At 56.0% G+C, this 17,694-nt stretch overlaps 2 protein-coding genes across 4 annotated transcripts in view; both read right to left on the reverse strand.

The window, feature by feature from the left end:
• The window catches only part of SLC38A8 (solute carrier family 38 member 8), a 29,388-nt gene extending 18,796 nt beyond the window's left edge, over window positions 1–10,592 (reverse strand). Inside the window, exons 1-5 of the mRNA XM_070613949.1 lie at window positions 10,479–10,592; window positions 7,670–9,489; window positions 3,691–3,768; window positions 2,555–2,644; window positions 2,008–2,198 (exon numbers count right to left, since the gene is read on the reverse strand). Of these exons, the coding sequence (XP_070470050.1) occupies window positions 2,008–2,198; window positions 2,555–2,644; window positions 3,691–3,768; window positions 7,670–8,225 (915 nt within the window). The 5' untranslated portion in view covers window positions 8,226–9,489; window positions 10,479–10,592. The remainder of the gene's footprint in view (window positions 1–2,007; window positions 2,199–2,554; window positions 2,645–3,690; window positions 3,769–7,669; window positions 9,490–10,478) is intronic.
• Window positions 10,593–11,737: 1,145 nt separating this feature from the next.
• MBTPS1 (membrane bound transcription factor peptidase, site 1) overlaps window positions 11,738–17,694 on the reverse strand; it is a 52,393-nt gene continuing 46,436 nt past the window's right edge. For all 3 annotated transcript variants that reach the window (XM_070613933.1, XM_070613934.1, XM_070613935.1), the window contains 3 exons: window positions 17,316–17,442; window positions 14,022–14,152; window positions 11,738–12,627 (listed from right to left, as the gene is read on the reverse strand). In XM_070613933.1, coding sequence (XP_070470034.1) covers window positions 12,431–12,627; window positions 14,022–14,152; window positions 17,316–17,442 — 455 coding nt within the window. In that variant the 3' untranslated portion in view covers window positions 11,738–12,430. The remainder of the gene's footprint in view (window positions 12,628–14,021; window positions 14,153–17,315; window positions 17,443–17,694) is intronic.

Raw genomic sequence — 17,694 nt, forward strand, 5'->3', positions numbered from 1 at the left:
CATGGGAGGGGAAGCTGCCGCTGTTTTACGCTGCCCGGTCGTGGTCGGTTGGTCCAGCAGCCCCAGGACTCACACTTACGACTGTACACATATATGGGGCTCCCACGGCTCTCTCACCCGCCAGACTCTAAGCTCCATGAAGACCGGGATTGTGTCTTTCTTTGCTTATCATTTAGCCCTCGGACAAGTGCCTGGCACACAGCAGGCTCTTAGGCAATACTCGTGGACCAAAGGAAGGGCAGGGCGTGGGGTCAGAGGACCAGGGGGCCGTGTGCCTGAAGCACCCTGAGCCTCCGAGCTAAAGGGTCATGGAGACCTACATCCCCACACCACCGCCCTCCCAGTGGTGGGAATGTTTCCATGCTCCCCTGCGCGCGTCTGGGCCCTGTAAAGGGGGCAGGGGCGGAGAGGAGAGGAGAGGCAGGAGGACGGGGTTGCCGATTACCAGCCTGACCCCTTCCTCTGTCGGGGGTTTCCATTTATTCATGTTCGGGCGCCCTCAAGGCAGGGGTCTTTGGACTACCCCACACAAAGCGCAAGCCACGCCAGCAGCATCCGTGCCACCCAGGAGCTCGTCAGAGATGCACCATCTCAGGCCCACCCAGACCTCCTGAATCAGCTTCTGCCTTTCTGCAAGGCACCCAGGAGACGCTGCACAAAGTGTGAGGAGCGGGGATCCATCTCTGCCTCAGGGCCTGCCTGCTATCCTTGGCCTGACCACAATACGCCTCCCCACCACACACCCGCTGTACCATTAACCCTTTGTGGCTGGAGATGGAGCGTCTCCCCCACTGTCTGGAAGGGCAGCCTGTCTGCTGCACGAGTCCAAACAGCCAGGTTGCCCCTCACATGTACCTAGACAAGTTCTCCTATTTCTCTCTTTCTTTTTTAAAGATTTTCTTTTTCCTTTTTCTCCCCAAAGCCCCCCGGTACATAGCTGTATATTTCAGTTGTGGGTCCTTCTCGTTGGGGCATGTGGGATGCCGCCTCAGTGTGGCCTGATGAGCAGTGCCAGGTCTGTGCAAGTTCTCCCATTTCTGCTGGGGCTCCGCTCAGTGTCACCTCCTCAGAGAGGCCTTCTCTGACCACCCCGTGTCATGTTGTCCCGCCTTTCTGTCACATGACCCTCCTAGCACTACCCACCACAGGACTCCTTGTACTTGTCTGCACTCCCCATGAGAAGAGGCTTCCTGAGGACAGAGACCGCACTGTCTCAGCCATCCAACGCCAGAGCCGGCGCCCGGCCAGCACTCCAGGGGGCACGGGTTACACCGGACGCTACACAGGACGGGATTCGGCAGTTTCCAAAAGGACACAAAAGGCCCCATGGCCCACAAATGGTTACAACGCGGCCATTAGCAGCTGGCTGCCATAACAAAGCATTTGAGATCATGCCTGTCAAACAGCTTGCCGTACAACGCAGCGGTTCCTAGCAGCTTGAGGAAAAGGAATCTTTGCAAATTAAATGAAGCCCGGCTCCCCAGCGGCTCTGCTCCACTAAGGAGGTTCAGCCCCAGGACTGTCTGGGAAGGGAATTCAGGCTCGACCTGCGGCCAGCAGAAGTGGCCGAACCTGCAACACCGCAACACCGCAGAGGGCCTGGCCCAGCTCGATGTGAGGTGTCACAGCCAGTCCCGCTCCTGATCTCCTCTGCACACAGATTTAAGCTTTAGTTATCGAGCTGTGTCAGCTGGCCAGGCGGTTGCTCAGAGACGGCGCCTTCCCCGCTGAAATGCCAGGCTCCCTGGACCCAGGTGGCCCGTGAACGGCAGGGTTCTGCTGCGCCTCGGCCTCCCCTTGCCTCGCTGTGCCAGACCTCAGCGGTGTAGAGGCTGTCCCCTGCCTGGGCCTACGGTGGCCTTATCTTCTCCCCTCGTGAGCTGAGCGGGACAGAAAGTCAAATCCCACATCCATAGTTTCTAAGACAGCAGCTCTGCAGAAGCATTGCCGAGACTCCTGCTGGCTCCTGTCCCAGGAGACCCCCAAAAGTCTTCCCCAGGGGCTTACCAGCTCTATCAGGAAGGCGGGGGCCACCCCCCCTGCCTTGTGGAAGGCCCAGGGGAAGTTGAGCAGGCCGGCCCCCAGTGCGGATTTCAGGAGGATGAAGACGGCACCCAGGGAGGACAGACCGGGGCGGGCGGCCGCGGGGATGGGCTTTTCCGAGGGGTCTCTGCTTCCCGGGCTCTGTCCCTCCATGGCTGGAAGCAGCAGGGGGGCGAGAGGGGGAGCAGACTTCGCACTTTCTTATTCGAGAGCTGTGACAGGTCGCTCCCAGTGCAGTCAGAGCCCAGGCATCTGTCTCAATGTCCCCAAGCCACCTACCTCTTCCTGCGCCTCTGCTCCCATTTACCCCCTAACTTCTGGTCCTCACCCATTTCCCCTCAAGAAACGTTGCCCCTCCCCCTCTAGCTTCTACCCCTTTTGTCTTCACCTCCTGCCCTCCCACTCAACCCTAAGGCAGGCTGGCCCTCCTCCTCATCCCCTCTCCTCTGACCTCCAACTCCTTCCTGCCCATCACCGCCCTCGGGCACCCTGCCCCAGCCCCCAGTCCTACCGCCGAATCCAGACTTCAAGGCGACAGACAGCCCTCGGCCGTCAGGGACAGGGGTGCTCACTCCAGGTGGTTCAGCTGCATTTTGGGGGCCTGGAGGGGTGGAAGAAAGAAGATTCGAGGTCTGTGAGGGTGAGTAAAGGAGTCATGAATTCAGAGAGCCCTAGAGAGTGGGTGTCCGGGTCATGTCCCAAGTCCTAGGGGGACAGGGACAAGTGGTCAGGACCACCTGTCCCAAGCACTTGCAGCTTCTGAGACTTCTGGCCTGAGACAGGGAGTCTTAAGACTCTGGGGGCGGGGCTTCCCGGCTGCCACCCAAGGGTTAGCGGAAGCTCAGCAGGAGAGATCCAGGGGGCAGCCTGCCCCTGCTCTCGCCACAGGGCCGGGGGTCAGTGTCTCCAAGTCCTCCTCCCTCGGATGCCTCTCTGAGGTCCCCAGTCTGAGAGTGGGCACGTGGACAGAGCTTGGAGCTCAGAGTCTGTCACTTGCCAACAGTGTGTGGCCTTGCCGAGCTTAGTTTCCCATCTGCAAAAGGGGGTCTGTACGCCCACCTTGCAGGGGGCTGCAGGGAGTTTAGACGCCTGCGTGCAAAGGCACAGGCAGTCAGCAGGGGCTTCACCGAGATGCTCCCCAAACTACGTGCACACGGGTCGGCTGGGGGTCTTGTTAAAATGCAGATTCCGACTCAGTCCATCTTGGGCCGGGCCGAGAGTCCACATTGCTCACAAGCTCCGGGGAGGCAGGCGCTGCTGGTCCCCGGACCACACTGAGTGGACACCGCCTCCCCGACCTGATACGTTGTCGGCTCAGACGGCAGAGTATCAGAAATGGTCCCATCCCAGAAAATGCAGGCCCATGAAGGTCAGATCTTGAATTCAGAGGTGGGCCTGTTTATTCCCGGCACCCAAGGCTGTGTTAAAACACGGAAGCCGCGCCCCAGCCCCATCCCCATCCCCAGCCCCATCCCCATCCCCAGCCCCAGCGTTGCTGATTCTGTAGGTCTGGGATGGGTCTGAGAATCTGCATGTCTAACCAGCTCCCAGGTGACGCTGAGGCTGCTGGTCCGAGGACCCCTCTAGAGAACAGCTGCTTTCAGTGAAACACCTTCAACGACCAGAACCTCCCCCGTCAGACCTTACCTGTTGGACACCTGATGGGCCCCAACGGCTTCTTCTCCACGTGGTCTCCATCAGTCTGTCTCCTGACCGTGTCACCTCCTGCAGCAGGCCGCAAGTGGTGTTCAGTAAATGCTTGAGCTGCCGAGTGGCCAGCCTCTCAGCACGGGCCCAGGGGAAAGGGAGCCAGGATTGTGGCTGAGGAGCTCAGAGCTGGCCCACGTCTCGGGCAGTGTTCATGCCGCCACCGCGGCTCACTGTGAGCAGGGCCCTGCCGCAGGTGCCGGGCCTCACAGCCAACTCCAAGGGGTGTCACCATCATCCTCTGCACAGGGCAGGACCTGGGCTCAGGCAGGTGGAGCAAGTGGCTCAAAAACGTTACTGCTGGCAAGTGACAGGGCCCCGAGTGTGTGTCATCTCAAAGTCTGCAATGTCATGCTGCCTCCCCACCCCCACCCTGACTCTGACCCTGCCCTGAACAGGAGCTGCTGAGGGAATGAATGAGGGAGTGAATGAATGAAGACACGGATTCCTGAAAAGCGAGAAAAAGGACAGTGGCATGATTTCCCACATGTGTGAACCTCCCGTCTGCCGTAACAAATCGCCACAGACTCGCTGGCTTAAAACAGCAGAAATGTCTTCTCTCCTGGTCTGGAGGCCGGAAGTCCGAAATCCAGGTGTCGCAGGGCCGTGCTCCCTCCGGAGGCTCCAGGGGAGGGTCCTTCCTGCCTCCTCCAGCTCCTGGGGGCTCCAGCTGTTCCTTGGCTTGTGGACATGTCCCTCCAGGCCCCATCATCACACAGCCTCTTCCTGTGTCTGTGTCCTCTCCTTTTCTTAAAAGGACATTGTCATTGGCTTTAGGCCCACTCAGATAATCCAGGGTATCTCATCTTGAGATCTTTAACTGAATTACACCTGCAAAGACCCTTTTTCCAAATCAGGTCACACGCACAGCCTCCAGAGCACAGGCATATCTTTTAGGTGCCACCATTCAGCACAATACACCCCATGTATCTGGGACCTGATTGTGTTCTCAATCATCTCATCAGACAGTCATTCAGCAAACACTACTGCATGCCGGGCCCTGGGGATTCAGAAGTGAAATAGAAGGCCTGTGCTCTGGAGGAGCGTGCAGACCGTGGACGATGAAGACTAGACAAATAACCCTGGTCCAATGGCAGAGGGAGTGGACCACGAGACTCCAGGAGGCCAGGGACATCTGGAGGAGCTCCCTGGGGAAGGTGAGGGGCCTGAGCCCCTTTGGTGAACGGCAGGGGGATGTGGGGAGAGGCCTCAGGGGGTGGGGCGTTCCTGTGCCAAGACTCAGCCAGAGGGCCGAGCCAGTGCGCCTGGGCAGGCCTCGGGGTCCAGGGGTTCCCCAGGGAGAAACCGAGGTCTGGGCACCTGGGCAAGGCCTTGCTTTCTGCACCACGGTTTAGCCCCCACCTCTGGACAGAGTGGGGTCATTAAAGCCCTGAGGATGGTGCTGGGCACGTGGGGCAGGGGCGCGGGGCGGCCCGGGTGGGTGGAGGGGCGCAGACTGAGCCCAGGCTCACCGGGTTAGGATCCACACGGCTCTCCCTCTCTCCCCCAGACCCACCCCAGGGGCAGTGAGAAGGAAGACAAGGGCCCTCACCAGCGGCTCAGCTTTGTACTGCTTAATCTCGGCTGGGGGAGCCGGGGGGCACCTCCCTGTCCCCGCCTGGGTCCCTCATTAGCTGCCCATTAACGTGCATGACTTAGAAATTGGCCACTGGGCTGTGAAATTCCACTCAATGGGAAAACCTCTTAATTCTGAGGGGCTTTGATATGCTCTCTGCCGGCCTCCCAGGGTGGGTGACCTTTCCCGAGCTGCAGAGAGGCGCCCCGCGGGGCCCCATCTGTGTGGGCCCGGGGCTGGTGCAGAGGGAAGACAGTGAGCAAGGTGGCACAGCCGTGCCCTGGCGGACGAGGCTGGCAGCAGCTCAGTCCAGCACCCACAAGTGGGAGACATCTCCCATCTGCTACGTCGCCCCACCAGAGCACCTGTCACCAAGGGTTGTTCCCAAGGGTCCCTCCTTCTTCACAGAATGTGGGGCACGAGACAGGTTAGGAACTTCTGGGAGAAAGCCACCTCAGTTGTTCCTCCCGGCCTTTGCGCTTACACCTGTCAGCACGTTGTGGGAGACAGATGAGGGCAGGTCTCAGGAGCCAGAGTGCCTGGGACGGAACGGCGACCTTGTCACTCAATGGCTTTGTGATCTGGGCCTCGCTGGGGTCACCTGTGAAACGGGCTCCTAACAGGGCCCTTCGGAGGATTCAGTGAGAATGTGCTCACAGCACGGAAGTGAGCAGTGAGTGTGATTTCAAATCACTATTGTTGTTGAAATAAGTGCACTTCAAATTTCTTTGCCGGTATTTAGGCTTTTACCTCCAGAGCAGCATTCCAAATGCGGCTACACGAGAACACCGCGGAAACGCTGCAACTACCACTGCTGGACCCGCTCTCCAAGCTTCAGATGAACTTGGTCTGGAGCAGTCCGGGCATCAGGATTTCTAGAAAGCTCCACAAGGGAGGCTACCGTGCCGTGAAGTGGAGAACCTCAGTTCTGAGGGGCCCTGTCTTCCTCCCGCGGCCCTGAGCGCACGGCCCCTCCTTTCTCTGCAGCCTTCTGCCTGGGCCTGGCCCACAGTGCCAGGTGGAGCGAACCAGGCGCTGGAGGAGTAAAGCCTCAGGTGTTCAGATGCCAGGAGCTCGTGGACTTTTAAGGGCAGCTCCACCTGCAGCAGTTAACCAGGGACCCAGAGTCCTCCTGTGGAAACAACGCAGCTCAGGGACAGAAGCCCAGCGTGGTCGGCTGAATGATGGTCCCTAAGATGCCCTTGTCCCTTTCCCAGAATCTGTGAACGTGTGTACTGACACAGCAAAGGGACTCTGCGGGTGAGAGGAAGTGAAGGCCCTTGAGATGGGGCAAGTATCCTGGATGACCTGGGCGGGCCCTGAATGTGATCAGTGTCCTTAAAACAGAGATGTGGGAGGGGTCAGAGGTCAGAGAGAAGGCTATGTGATGATGGAAGCAGAAGTTAGAGTTAGATGCACACGGAAGATGGAGGAAGGGGCCATGAGCCAAGGAATCAGGGAAGCTCTAGAAGCTGGAAAGGGCCAGAAGATTCCCCCTGGAGCCTCCAGAGGGAGCAGCCCTGCCCGCTCCTGTGGCCCAGCGAGACTGATGGTGGACTTTCAACCTCCAGACTGTAGAAGGAATGTGTCGTTTTAAGGCACTAATTTGTGGTGACTTGTTATGGTGACAACAGGAAAACTGACACACCCAGCACCGTGAGTTTCGATGGTGGGCACCTCGGAGAGGCAGGAGGCCCGTGGCCCCTCTGCCCTCCCAGCCCCGGGCTCAACAGCAGGAGTCTCTTCTGCAGAGCCAAGGCCAGGGGCGGCCAGGTGACACACGGCTCAAGGGCACGGGCCCTGCCAAGTCCTGTGGCCCCCTCCCTCTAATGAGGGGCTGGTGACAGAGTTATGATCCGGAGTCCTGCCCTGGGTGAAGGCAGTGAAGGAAGCATCTGCACGGTCTTGATGGTGACCTTCCTCCCGCCCACTGCATCCTGGGAGGAGGCACCCAGCAGGCTCAGCCGCCGGAGCGGGGGCTGGATCACAGGGCAGCGAGGAGGGCGCCCAGACCCTCAGGGTCTTCATGCCCTGGTCCTCACCCCCGGGGTGACATTGGGATCTGGAGGGCCAGAGAGCCCCTCCCAGTCTCCAGGCCAGGGGCTCCCACCTTGCCATTCACAAGAAGCCCCTGGGGATGTTTGTGTTTTGGGGGTTGAAATTCATATAACATAAAATTCACCACTTTGAAGCATCCAGTTCAGTGGGACTTAGTACATTCACAGTGTTGCGCAACCACCACCAGTATCTAGTCCCAGAGCATTTCCATCACCCCAAAGGAAACCCCATACCCATTGGCTGTCACTCCTCTCCCCCCTCCCCCAGCCCTAAGCAACCACTAACCTGCCTTGTCTCTGGATTTGCCTGTTCTGGACGTTTCACACAGAAGGAATCCTGGCTTCTCACTCAGCATGTTTTCGAGCTCCATCCACAACAGAGGGAGATCAGTCCTTCCTCTCCTTCGTGGCTGAGTACCGTTCCACGGTGTGGATTTGCCACATCCTGCGCATCCACTCCTCCGCTGACGCATGTTTGGGCTATCGATTCTCCTCTCGACTATCGTGAGTAGTGCGTCTGTGAATTTCACAGACGAGATTTTGTTTGGACAGCTGTTTTCAATTCTCTTGGGTTGACGCCTAGCGGTGGAATAGCTGGGTCGTACCAGAGTCCTGTTGACCCTGCGCTCAGCAGACGCCGTGCCATCTTGCCGGGTCAGCATCACAGGCTGCAGGGCCGCCCTCGTGGGAGGCTTCCTCAGGCTTGTCATGTGTGGAGCCTGCTCCTGGGGAGCAGGGATAGCTACGTGCACATGCAGGGAGGACCTCAGACCCGCACGTCCTGGACACGGGTGGGGCTGAGGGTGGGGCGGGGGTGCCCTGCTGCCCCCATTTCCAGCCATCTGCGTGCAGCACCTTCAAGGTTCCTGCAGTCAGGGCCCCTGCCCGGCTCTCAGGGGAGAGCTTGGTTAGGAAGGAGCCCTGGGGCCCGACTTGGATGCCTGGCCCTCTTGAAGCGCTATGGACTCCCAGGTTATCTGTGATTGTTGTCGATTGGTTGCTCATGTTTTTGGTTTTTAAAATAGATGTAGGTGTTCCCTAGGACGATGAGGGTCCATGCCAGGGCAAGAAAGGGTCCCCTCCACGCCTGTGCCCATGGCCTTCAGGCACATCTGTCACCATGAGATCACCTACCACTGACCACAATGGACAGGACTGAGCGCTGGTTCTGTGTCAGGCACATGGCCTGACACTCCGTGCTCAGAGAAGTGAAGGCCCACAAGCTGGAACTGGGCCCCGGGCAGCCTGAGGCTAGGGCCACCACCTGTGCCCTGGGTAGTGACATCCTCTCTAGAACGTTCCTCCCAGGTGTCCCAGGGCAACAACCTGAGACACCTTTCTCCTCCGACAGGGCATCGCACACAGACCCCATTGATCGGGTCTTCCTGGAGATTTAATCCCCTTTCTGTGTAGGCTCTCCCCACTGAAGACTTCTCTCCAGCTCAGCCTCACTCACTCCTTCGTCTACTTCATTCCTCCCATGACTGCTCAGTCCCCAGCATTGCTGTCCCCGTAAAGTGAGGCAGACACGGACATCATACAGACACCACAGGAGGGACAGAGGTCAGACCCCCAGGCTCTGTTCCCATCCTGCAGCGTTACTAGCCGTGCGATCCTGGCGAGATACCGAGCCTGTCTCTCTGGCAGCACTCCCTCTGTGCAGCGGGCCGGTGAGCCCTACCCTGCGTGTGTGGGAGGACAAGACAGATGCAGGTGCTGCGCTGAGCACAGTGAGCCTGGCACACAGCTCCTGAGTCCCGTTCTGGCCAGCAGACAGGAGAGCACCTGCCTTCTCTTCCCATGTTCCCCCTCTATGAACATGGCTCCTCGTGGCGGGTGGGCATGCCTGCCTGTGTCCCAGGCCTTCAGGACTGCTGTGAGGCTGCCCTGTATCCGAAGGCCGACCATGGTCCGCACGTGGTTGCTGCTGTATGTCACCTTGCTGGGTTATCCCACGCACAGCCTCCCTTCTGGGAGGCGCAGGAAGCACAGGTCCCTGATGATCTCAGTACTCAACGCCTCTCTTCTGTTCTTGGCTTAGCGTCAATGTGTGGTCTGGGCGTACATGCCTGTCCGTCTGTCTTCTCCTGTCTCAACTGTGCAGCCCTACAAATGCCCAAACCCAGCATGTACACGCAAGCACCGAGGCTGCCGTGAAAGCGCTCGGTCCAGCTCCGCTCTACAGGGGGCCTGCCTGGCACCTCCAATCCTGGCTCGAGAGAGCAGGACAGAGGCCAGGTCGGCACGACGGGGGAGCCAGGAGAGCTGGTCCCGAAGGTATTAACGTGTGTAGATGCACACCTCAAAAGCCAGGCCAGGGACCCTCCCCGCGGGCAGGGACAGGAGAGACCCCCAGGTCCAAGTTTCTTCTTTTGGGGAGGAGGTATCCACGTCCCCAAAGAGACGGGTGAACCCCAGGCCCACGGCCAGCGTGGAGACTAAGCCCCGGAAGGCCATTGTACAACCACATTGCCTGCAGTGTCAGGAGGCCCTTACAATGGGGACACTTGGTCTAGTTTACAAAAAAAATTCTCTAATCATTTGCCAACATTACACCAGGAGATTTCACGTACTCCAGGTTTCAGCTTCTCTAGAAAACTCCGAAGATGTGCTGTCCTTACCCAGGGCCTGGGCACTCCAGAGTCCCAGCCCCCTGCAACCTGCTGTCTTATGCTGGGGCCGTATCCTCAGACTCCAGACCTGCCTAGGCCTGGGGGATGAGGACAGGCCGTGACCAGGGCTTTCGTGGTGCTGGGCAGCAGATGGGGAGCTGTCCACACCTGTGCAGGGTGGGCAGGGGACCAGACAGCTCCACAACGAACAGTGCACAAGCCCCTCGTTCTGCCATGTCGAAGCTACACTCAGATCCACGGCCCATGGCTGGACGACATGCCACCGTGCACCTAGCTGCCTCCACTCCCAGGGCTGCTTGGGAGTGGAGCAATACCTTCAAAGCCTCGAGGCAATAGCAGCCACGGAGCGCAGTCAAAAATTGCAAGGACCACCAACATGACCTGCCGAGGATGACCCGTCACAGGGAGAGCTGGGACTTAGCGACTCCCCACCTCGTCCCTTGGCCTGGGCCTTTTTCTTACCAGGACCTCATCAGCACCCAGATCCACGCGGCCTCTGCCCTTTCCAGTCAGCTCGTCCTCACCTGTGACGTGAAGGCTGATGCTCGGCCAGTTGACGTACGGAAAACAGACTGGACAGACAGAAATGAAAAATGAACGGGCTGCCTTGGTTTAGGCAATGCTTTCTTAGAAATGGTACCTAGTAGATAAAATGGGCTTCGTCAAAATTAAACTTTTAAGCTTCAAAGATACCAGCAGGGAAGTGAAAACCAACAGAACAAGAGAAAACATTTGCAAGTCACACATCTGATAAGGGACTAGTATCTAGAACATATAAAGAGCTCTTACATCTCAATAATAAAAAGACAACCCAATTAAAAAATGACCGAAGGACGTGAACAGACATTTCTCCAAAGAAGATATACAAATGGCCGATAAACCAGTAAAAAAAAAAAACATGAAAAGATGCTCAACTTCATTCGTCTTTAGAGAAATGCAAATCAAGACCACAATGGAATACCACTTCACACCCAGCAGGACGGCTATAATCAAAAAAGATGGATAGTAACAAGTGGTGGTGAGGATGTGGAGAAACAGAAACCCTGCTCATACTGCTGGTGGAATGTAAAATGGTGCGGCCACTTTGGAAGAAAGAGTGTGGGAGTTCCTCCAATACTTAAACATTGAGCTGTATGATTTTACTCCTGGGCATACACCCAACAGAAACGAGAACTTATGTCTACCCAAAAGCTTGTACACAAACGCTCGGAGCAGCACTGTTCACGACAGCCCAAAAGTGCAAACAACTCAGCTGTCTGTCAACTGAGGCAGGGAGAAACAACGGAACAGTGTACGGGCCACAAAATGGAGTGAGGCACAGCCACGCTATGCCGTGAACGAATCTTGAAAACACGCTAAGTGAAAGAAGCCAGTCACAAAGGCCAGGTATTATATGACTCCATTTACATGGAATGTTCAGAGCAGGCGGATCCAGAGAGACAGCGGACTAGCAGTTGCCATGGGCTGCCGAGGAGGGAAGAGGGGGTGATCTGCTAATGGGTGTGGGGTTTCTTTTGGGGGTGATGGAAATGTTCTGGAATCACAGGGGTGACGGTTGCACAGCCGTGACTATACTAACACCACTGACTGGCACACTGTAACGTGGAGGATTTTATAGTATGTGAGTCACATCTCAAAAAAAAGTAACAGGCTGATGCACAACCCATTCCAGGTTGTCACCAAAGACAAATGGGTCAGTGGAAAAAAAGCCCATTACACAATTCTTTTCAGCTTCATACAGGTAATGCATTTATTGAAAATTTTCTTCACCGACAATGGTGAAATCAAGACCCCAAATTACAAAACATGATGGCGGTTGATACTTATAAAAATAAAGCAAAGGTCTATGTTTCACAGATTGTGCAAGTTTCCTTCAAATCTCAGTCTGTCCTTTCATCAAAAAGGAGATCGTGGAATCTGTGTTATTCCTCACGATGTAAGAGTAAAAAATTGCATTCCATTGACAAAAAAAATAGCTTTGCTTCCAAATAGCACAAGTCTTTAAAGTGACTTTTTCCCAACAATAAATATACAAAATAGCCTTTAACGAGCATATTTGAGCTTGGTCAGAGTGTCTCACTGTTTAAAAGCACCCCCTCCTCTGGGGCAGGGAGACCGCAGCCCGCCGTGTGGAGCTCCCCAAGTCTTTGGTGCACGTGGCAGCCGGATGGAGTCTCACTCCCAGCTGCTCCGCCGAGGCCCTCCTGCGGCCGCCGCCACGAGACACTTCAGGATGTACCGTGAGCCTCCGCCCATCGCACGGGAGGCTCAGTCAGAACGGACTCAAAGACACCCCCGGCTGAAGACTCGATCCCTTTTAAGCAGGCGGCTGCCCTGGAAACCTCCCAGCTCTGCCTGCCCACCAAGGCCACCCACGAAGGCTCTCTTCGGCTCTCACAGTCAGCGGCCTGCTGTCACACCGAAGGGGTCTTTGGTGGGTGAACCTGCTGCATGAGCTGTGGGCGCTTCACCCTGGGCTTCCTCCGCTTCGGCCTGCTTTTGGCCTTGTTGATCTGTACCACAAAGAAGGCCAGGACCACCATGGCTCCCAGGAAGGCAAAGACAGGAATGGTCTGGCCCACCTCCTGGTTGTAGCGGCCAGGCATGATCCCTGCAAGAGGACAGCAGGGAGCGGTCAGTATGCCACAGCCTCCTCCCCTGGGAGGCGGGGGCTCATGGGAAACCAAATGCTAACTAATTCCATCAGCTGACCTTGCCGGGCAAATACAATTTCTAAACCTCAGCAACAGGGACCCAGGCCACCAGGAGAGAACGACAGGGACACGCGGCTGCGCACTGGGGTGAGCAGCTGCCTGGGGGCGGGCAGAGGTGAGGTCTTTGCTCCTCCTCCCCCTGTGTTCACCTCAGACAGAGACCAGAATGGCCTTTCTTCTGTCACAGACAACCTACGACAGGGGGGCCCAGAGCGGCTTTGTGCTTCCCTGAATACGACGGAATTCGGATAAATCTGGAGGCTAGGGGGAGGAGAGGGTGCTGGGGTTGTACTAGCTGAGTGGGAGAGTAGGGAGGAGGGCAGGCGGGGAGGTAAGGATGGCTGGTTGTGCCCCCACCCTGCTGGGAAAGCCTTCCAGAGAGGACACGTGGTTGGAAACTGAGAGTGGTCGCTGGAGGACCCTTGGTTTATACCGTCAGTGGGACTTTGTAACTGAGCAATGCTGGGGTTGAGAACTAACCATCATCAATGCACCCCATGACCTGCAGGCAAGGCCCTCAGGAGCCTGGCGTCACACAAAGCTCCCAGGGTTGGATCACATGGGATATGGCACTCCTTTCTGATCCCCAGTTTCCGGTCAATTCCTGGAAGCAGGAGAACTCCCCGTGGGGAGCTGTCAACTCTTTGAAGGGCACAGGGACTTCCAGAGCAGAAGAGCTGCCTGCACTCTGCTGGAATGACTTGCTACCAATTGTCCCAGGTACAGGAGAACCTGTCCCCAACAGCCTAGTAGGCTGAAAGCCATTACCTGTGGAGGGGACATCTTACATCACCTGGGGTGAGGGACAGAGTCAGATCACCCAAGGGGCACAGCCCTGCACTTAAGGGAGAATCCAGCCCAGTGAAGGCCCACCCCCGGCGAGCCCAGGCAGGGCATCAGTGCAGACCTCTGCGCTGAGGGGTTTAGGGAGCAGGGCGGCTACAGGCACTGGCTGGGACCCAGACCAGCAGATGACGGGCGCCCCCAGGGTGCACAATACGTCTGTCTGCAGAACTTTAACAAGAGTGCACAAGTTACTCTGGTGGAAAAATTTTAAGTGTAACACCTGGACATCATAAAAGAAATTCGTATTTGAAAATGCAGGCAGAATTTTCTGAGAGACGGTGGTGTGTTTATCTTCCTGGCCCGCCTCTGGCCTTGTTGATTTGTGCCATGATGGCTCCCAGGAAGGCAAAGACAGGCATGGTCTGGCCCACCTCGCGGGGGAGGGAAGGAGACCTTGCAGAAACTCCGATGATGGGGCACAGTAATACAGCAGCTCCGAACTGACCTCCAGGAATGTCCCAGGCACCGCTCTCTCCCGGGGACAAGGGTCTCACTTGAGGGCGATTCGATCGAAAGTTGGGTAATACCACTTTGTCCAGGTCAATGGAGAGTAACTTCTGATGTTTCCAAAGATTACTTCAGGAAAATGGATGAAAACAGAACAAAAATAAGCAAGTGTACCAGCCCAAGCAGCTTAGCCAACACCTAAGAAATAGAAAGCGAGTTAAGAAGAAACGTGAAACGACATCCCATCTGCCCTACCAAGTGCGCCCGCACCACAGCTCCAGCGACACCTTCCAGGCCCTGGGGCAGAACGTTGACATCAAGTCCACACACATGAGACACTAATATTCTGAGGAGGCGTCAGTTCTACTGGGTTTATAACACTGTTTCCGCTGAAACTGGAAATCTCACCAAGCAGCGGGAGAGGAACGCCCACATTAACCCCTGAGAGCAGCTCGCGGCCGGCAGGAGCTGAAGCCACGGCTCCGCGGGCATGGGCTGGACCAGGAGGTGCATAGAGGTCTCTGCCTGGAGGCACCAGACGAATGAAAGCAGACCAACACAGCAAAGGAGGCTGCACGGGTGCCGGGGGCCAGACGCCACCTTTGAGCTCGTGGACACCACAGCCAAGAGGGAGAAGAGGCAGACACACAAGCAACTGAGTAGTCAGGAGAAGCAAACCACGCTGGGCCAGGACGATGAAGAAACGGAACACTGTGCTTTATGAAACGTACTGGACTCATTATGGTACTGCTGTTATTACGAATTCTGAGACCTGAAGAACTTGTTCAGGCCAACACAACTAATACCTGAAGAACAGAGAGGCTGGTATGCTGCAAAGAGCAGCAGGCAGCTTGGGAGGACCCCCGGATCAGAGCAAAGCATGCAAACAGAAGATCTGAAGACTGTTCTGGTTAAGTGAGGGAAAGGAATAAAATATGTTTGCAAATAAGAGCTCCCCATTTTTCTGCTTCTTAGTCATTTGGAAATGGCTGGCCTGTCTCACTTTGGCCAACTGAAAGCAAAGATGTTCTTTCAATCAGGCTGAAGGTCAGCAGGAAGCCAGACGACGCCAGGTCTGTGAAGAGGCTTTCTGTGCAAGAAAGAGATAAACTACTATCGTCTCCTACCAGCTGGGCGACTGCTTGGAAAACGCCGAGTGTTACAACTTGTTCTACTTTATGTGATTTAACTGCACATTTCAGGTTTCATCAGTCTGAAAATTAAACTGACAATGTTAAGCCATGGAATCAAGGACATTTAAGCTTTATGACCCTGTAGCGGCATATATATGGAGTTATATTTTAATTCTGATAGGTGACGTCCTTGTTCTGGAATTTAGGTATCTGGCAAGGGCACTTTCTAGTTACACAATCGTGCTACCAATGTACTAGCTATCATCTGGGAACTTCCTAACATTCTGAGGGAGGGACAGAGGGTTACCCTTGCCCTCTTGGGTGTGGCACTCCCGAAACTGCTCTAACGAAGGACACCTGATGCCCCATGGAGAAACTGGGTAACTGAGTCTCATCTCAGAGACGGACCACAAACTTGCACTCAGCACCAGGCCGACGACAGCCTGTGCCTGTCGAGGGCTGTCTGTAGCTGTCTGACGCGGTCTCAAATCTCTTTAGAGATTCAGAATCTAAACCTAGATCGAGGTCTCTGAGGACTGAGAATAATTTTCAACAAGATGTGAAACGGGAGATAAAGGTGAAGCCTGGTGGGGGCAGTAAGAAGAGGGAACCGCCGAGTGACAGTGCAAATCAAATCCTGGGAGCTGCACTGTCGGCCTCCTCAGTGGGCCGGGCGGTGTCTGACGGTATCTGATGTGGACATGCAGAGACCACGGGTACTGTGATCTGTTTCTCAGTGTCCTGAACAGCCCCACGGAGAATCACTGGGTTTTGGGAACTTGAGCCCGCATCGACTGTCCACGGAGTGTGAATTGCTGACCGCAGCTGGAATTAAAGTCTGGTTTGAATGCTAGGATAATGGTAGGTTATAAACAAATGGGATGTAAAAATGGAATCTTATCAGAAATTTTTAAATGAAGGGATGTTAACTGGAATGGAAAAGTACTCAGTAATTAAAGTTCCAGGAAGAAAACTGCTGATGAGAAGATGACGTGAATTCTAGTGTTTTCTACTGAGCCTGTTCTAAAGAAGAAAATATGGTCAGGAGGAGTGCCCTTGTGCTTCTGTGCAAGATGACAACAAAGCAGGAGGCTTCAAGGCCCTCCTGCAGGCGGCCTCCTCTTTGTGGCTCACAGCACGGACAGCGGCCCTCTGTCCCATCACACCTCCCTCCTCCCCCAGCCAACCGACACCTGCCCACACTGAGAGCCAAGGCAAGCGGGCAGCCTGGCGGGAGAGAAGGCAGGAGCCCCCTACGGGGAAGCCTGCCGCCTGGGGGTGGGGGAGGCATGCTGCCTGAGGGTGGGACAGTCTCTCACAGTAGCACTGCTCCAAGGAGAGGGAGGCGGTGGACTGCTCCCAAAGCTGTCCCCGGGACATGGGCCCCTGCTTCACCATGCCAGGACCCCAATCAGGAAAAGCCCCATTCTCCTCGCCAGAGCAGGATGCTGTCCTGGGGGGCCAGAGATGCCAGAGAGAAACAGGGAGGAGTGACCTGGAGAGAGGCCAGGAGCCAGTGCACCGAGCTGGCTGCTCTGCCTGAGGACGGAAACAGCAGGGATAGCACAAGTCTTGGCTTCTGGAAGGAAATGATGCAAATTAAGAGTCAGATAGTTAGATGGAGAGGCAGGCAGGTCAACAGTGTCTGGGCACCATGACAGAAGTGGCACAACAATGACCCTGTCCTGGAAGGAGGTGGCTTTCCCAGGAACAGCCCAGAGCCCAGGGAGGGCACACACACTTCTCGGCTATCACCGAGAAGCCAGCTGGACTGCAGGCAGCCTCGGCCCCTCGGGCATGACGGAAGAGAGCGCCTGTCTGTGTTTCAGAACCACCACCACAAACGGAGCCCAGCCGAAGGAGTCCGAGCTCCTGTTCAAGTGACATCTCTGTCCAACCACAGCTGTTTATGCAAGAATCAACTAAACCTCACCAAATGCTAATTACCCAAAGCCCTTGTTCATGCAGGGGACCACCAGACTGCACAATTCTAAAGGTCCATATGGGGGCGCACTAATTTAAACAACTGCCACAAAATGACAAGCTAGGAGATTGGATCATTCGATAATGATGTCAGTAAAATTCCATTCTCTCTTTTTTAAAAAAAGAATGAATCATAAACCCTGCAGGAGGAGTGGAAAAGCACAGAAAACACTAACCTGGGAGCCGTCTCATTTAAAGGCTGCGGCTTGGCCCACGACAGGTGTGGACAGGCCGGCAGAGCCCGAGGTGCTGGGCCTCCCAAACGCGCCTCGAGGACCTTGGAGTAGCGGTGCAGGTGGCTCCCTGACGGCATCAGCACCAACAGGGACCATCGTTGTCAAGAAGACGCAAGGGGAAAAAGGAGGCTGTTAGTCTGTCTGCTTCCTGCTGACAGGCCTGCTCCGCACGCTCGTAACCTGCCTTCTGGGCGCTGCCTGGTGCCCCCCGTGCCCCGTGCTCACTGCCCAAGGTGAGTGAACAGGTAGGAACAGCCGCTCCCTTTAAAGTGGCCACGCTGTTTGCGTGGCCGTGACTGGGCAGCCTTTACTGACCACC

This window comes from Equus przewalskii, chromosome 3 (genome assembly GCF_037783145.1).
Source record: "Equus przewalskii isolate Varuska chromosome 3, EquPr2, whole genome shotgun sequence".
Taxonomy (NCBI): domain Eukaryota; kingdom Metazoa; phylum Chordata; class Mammalia; order Perissodactyla; family Equidae; genus Equus; species Equus przewalskii.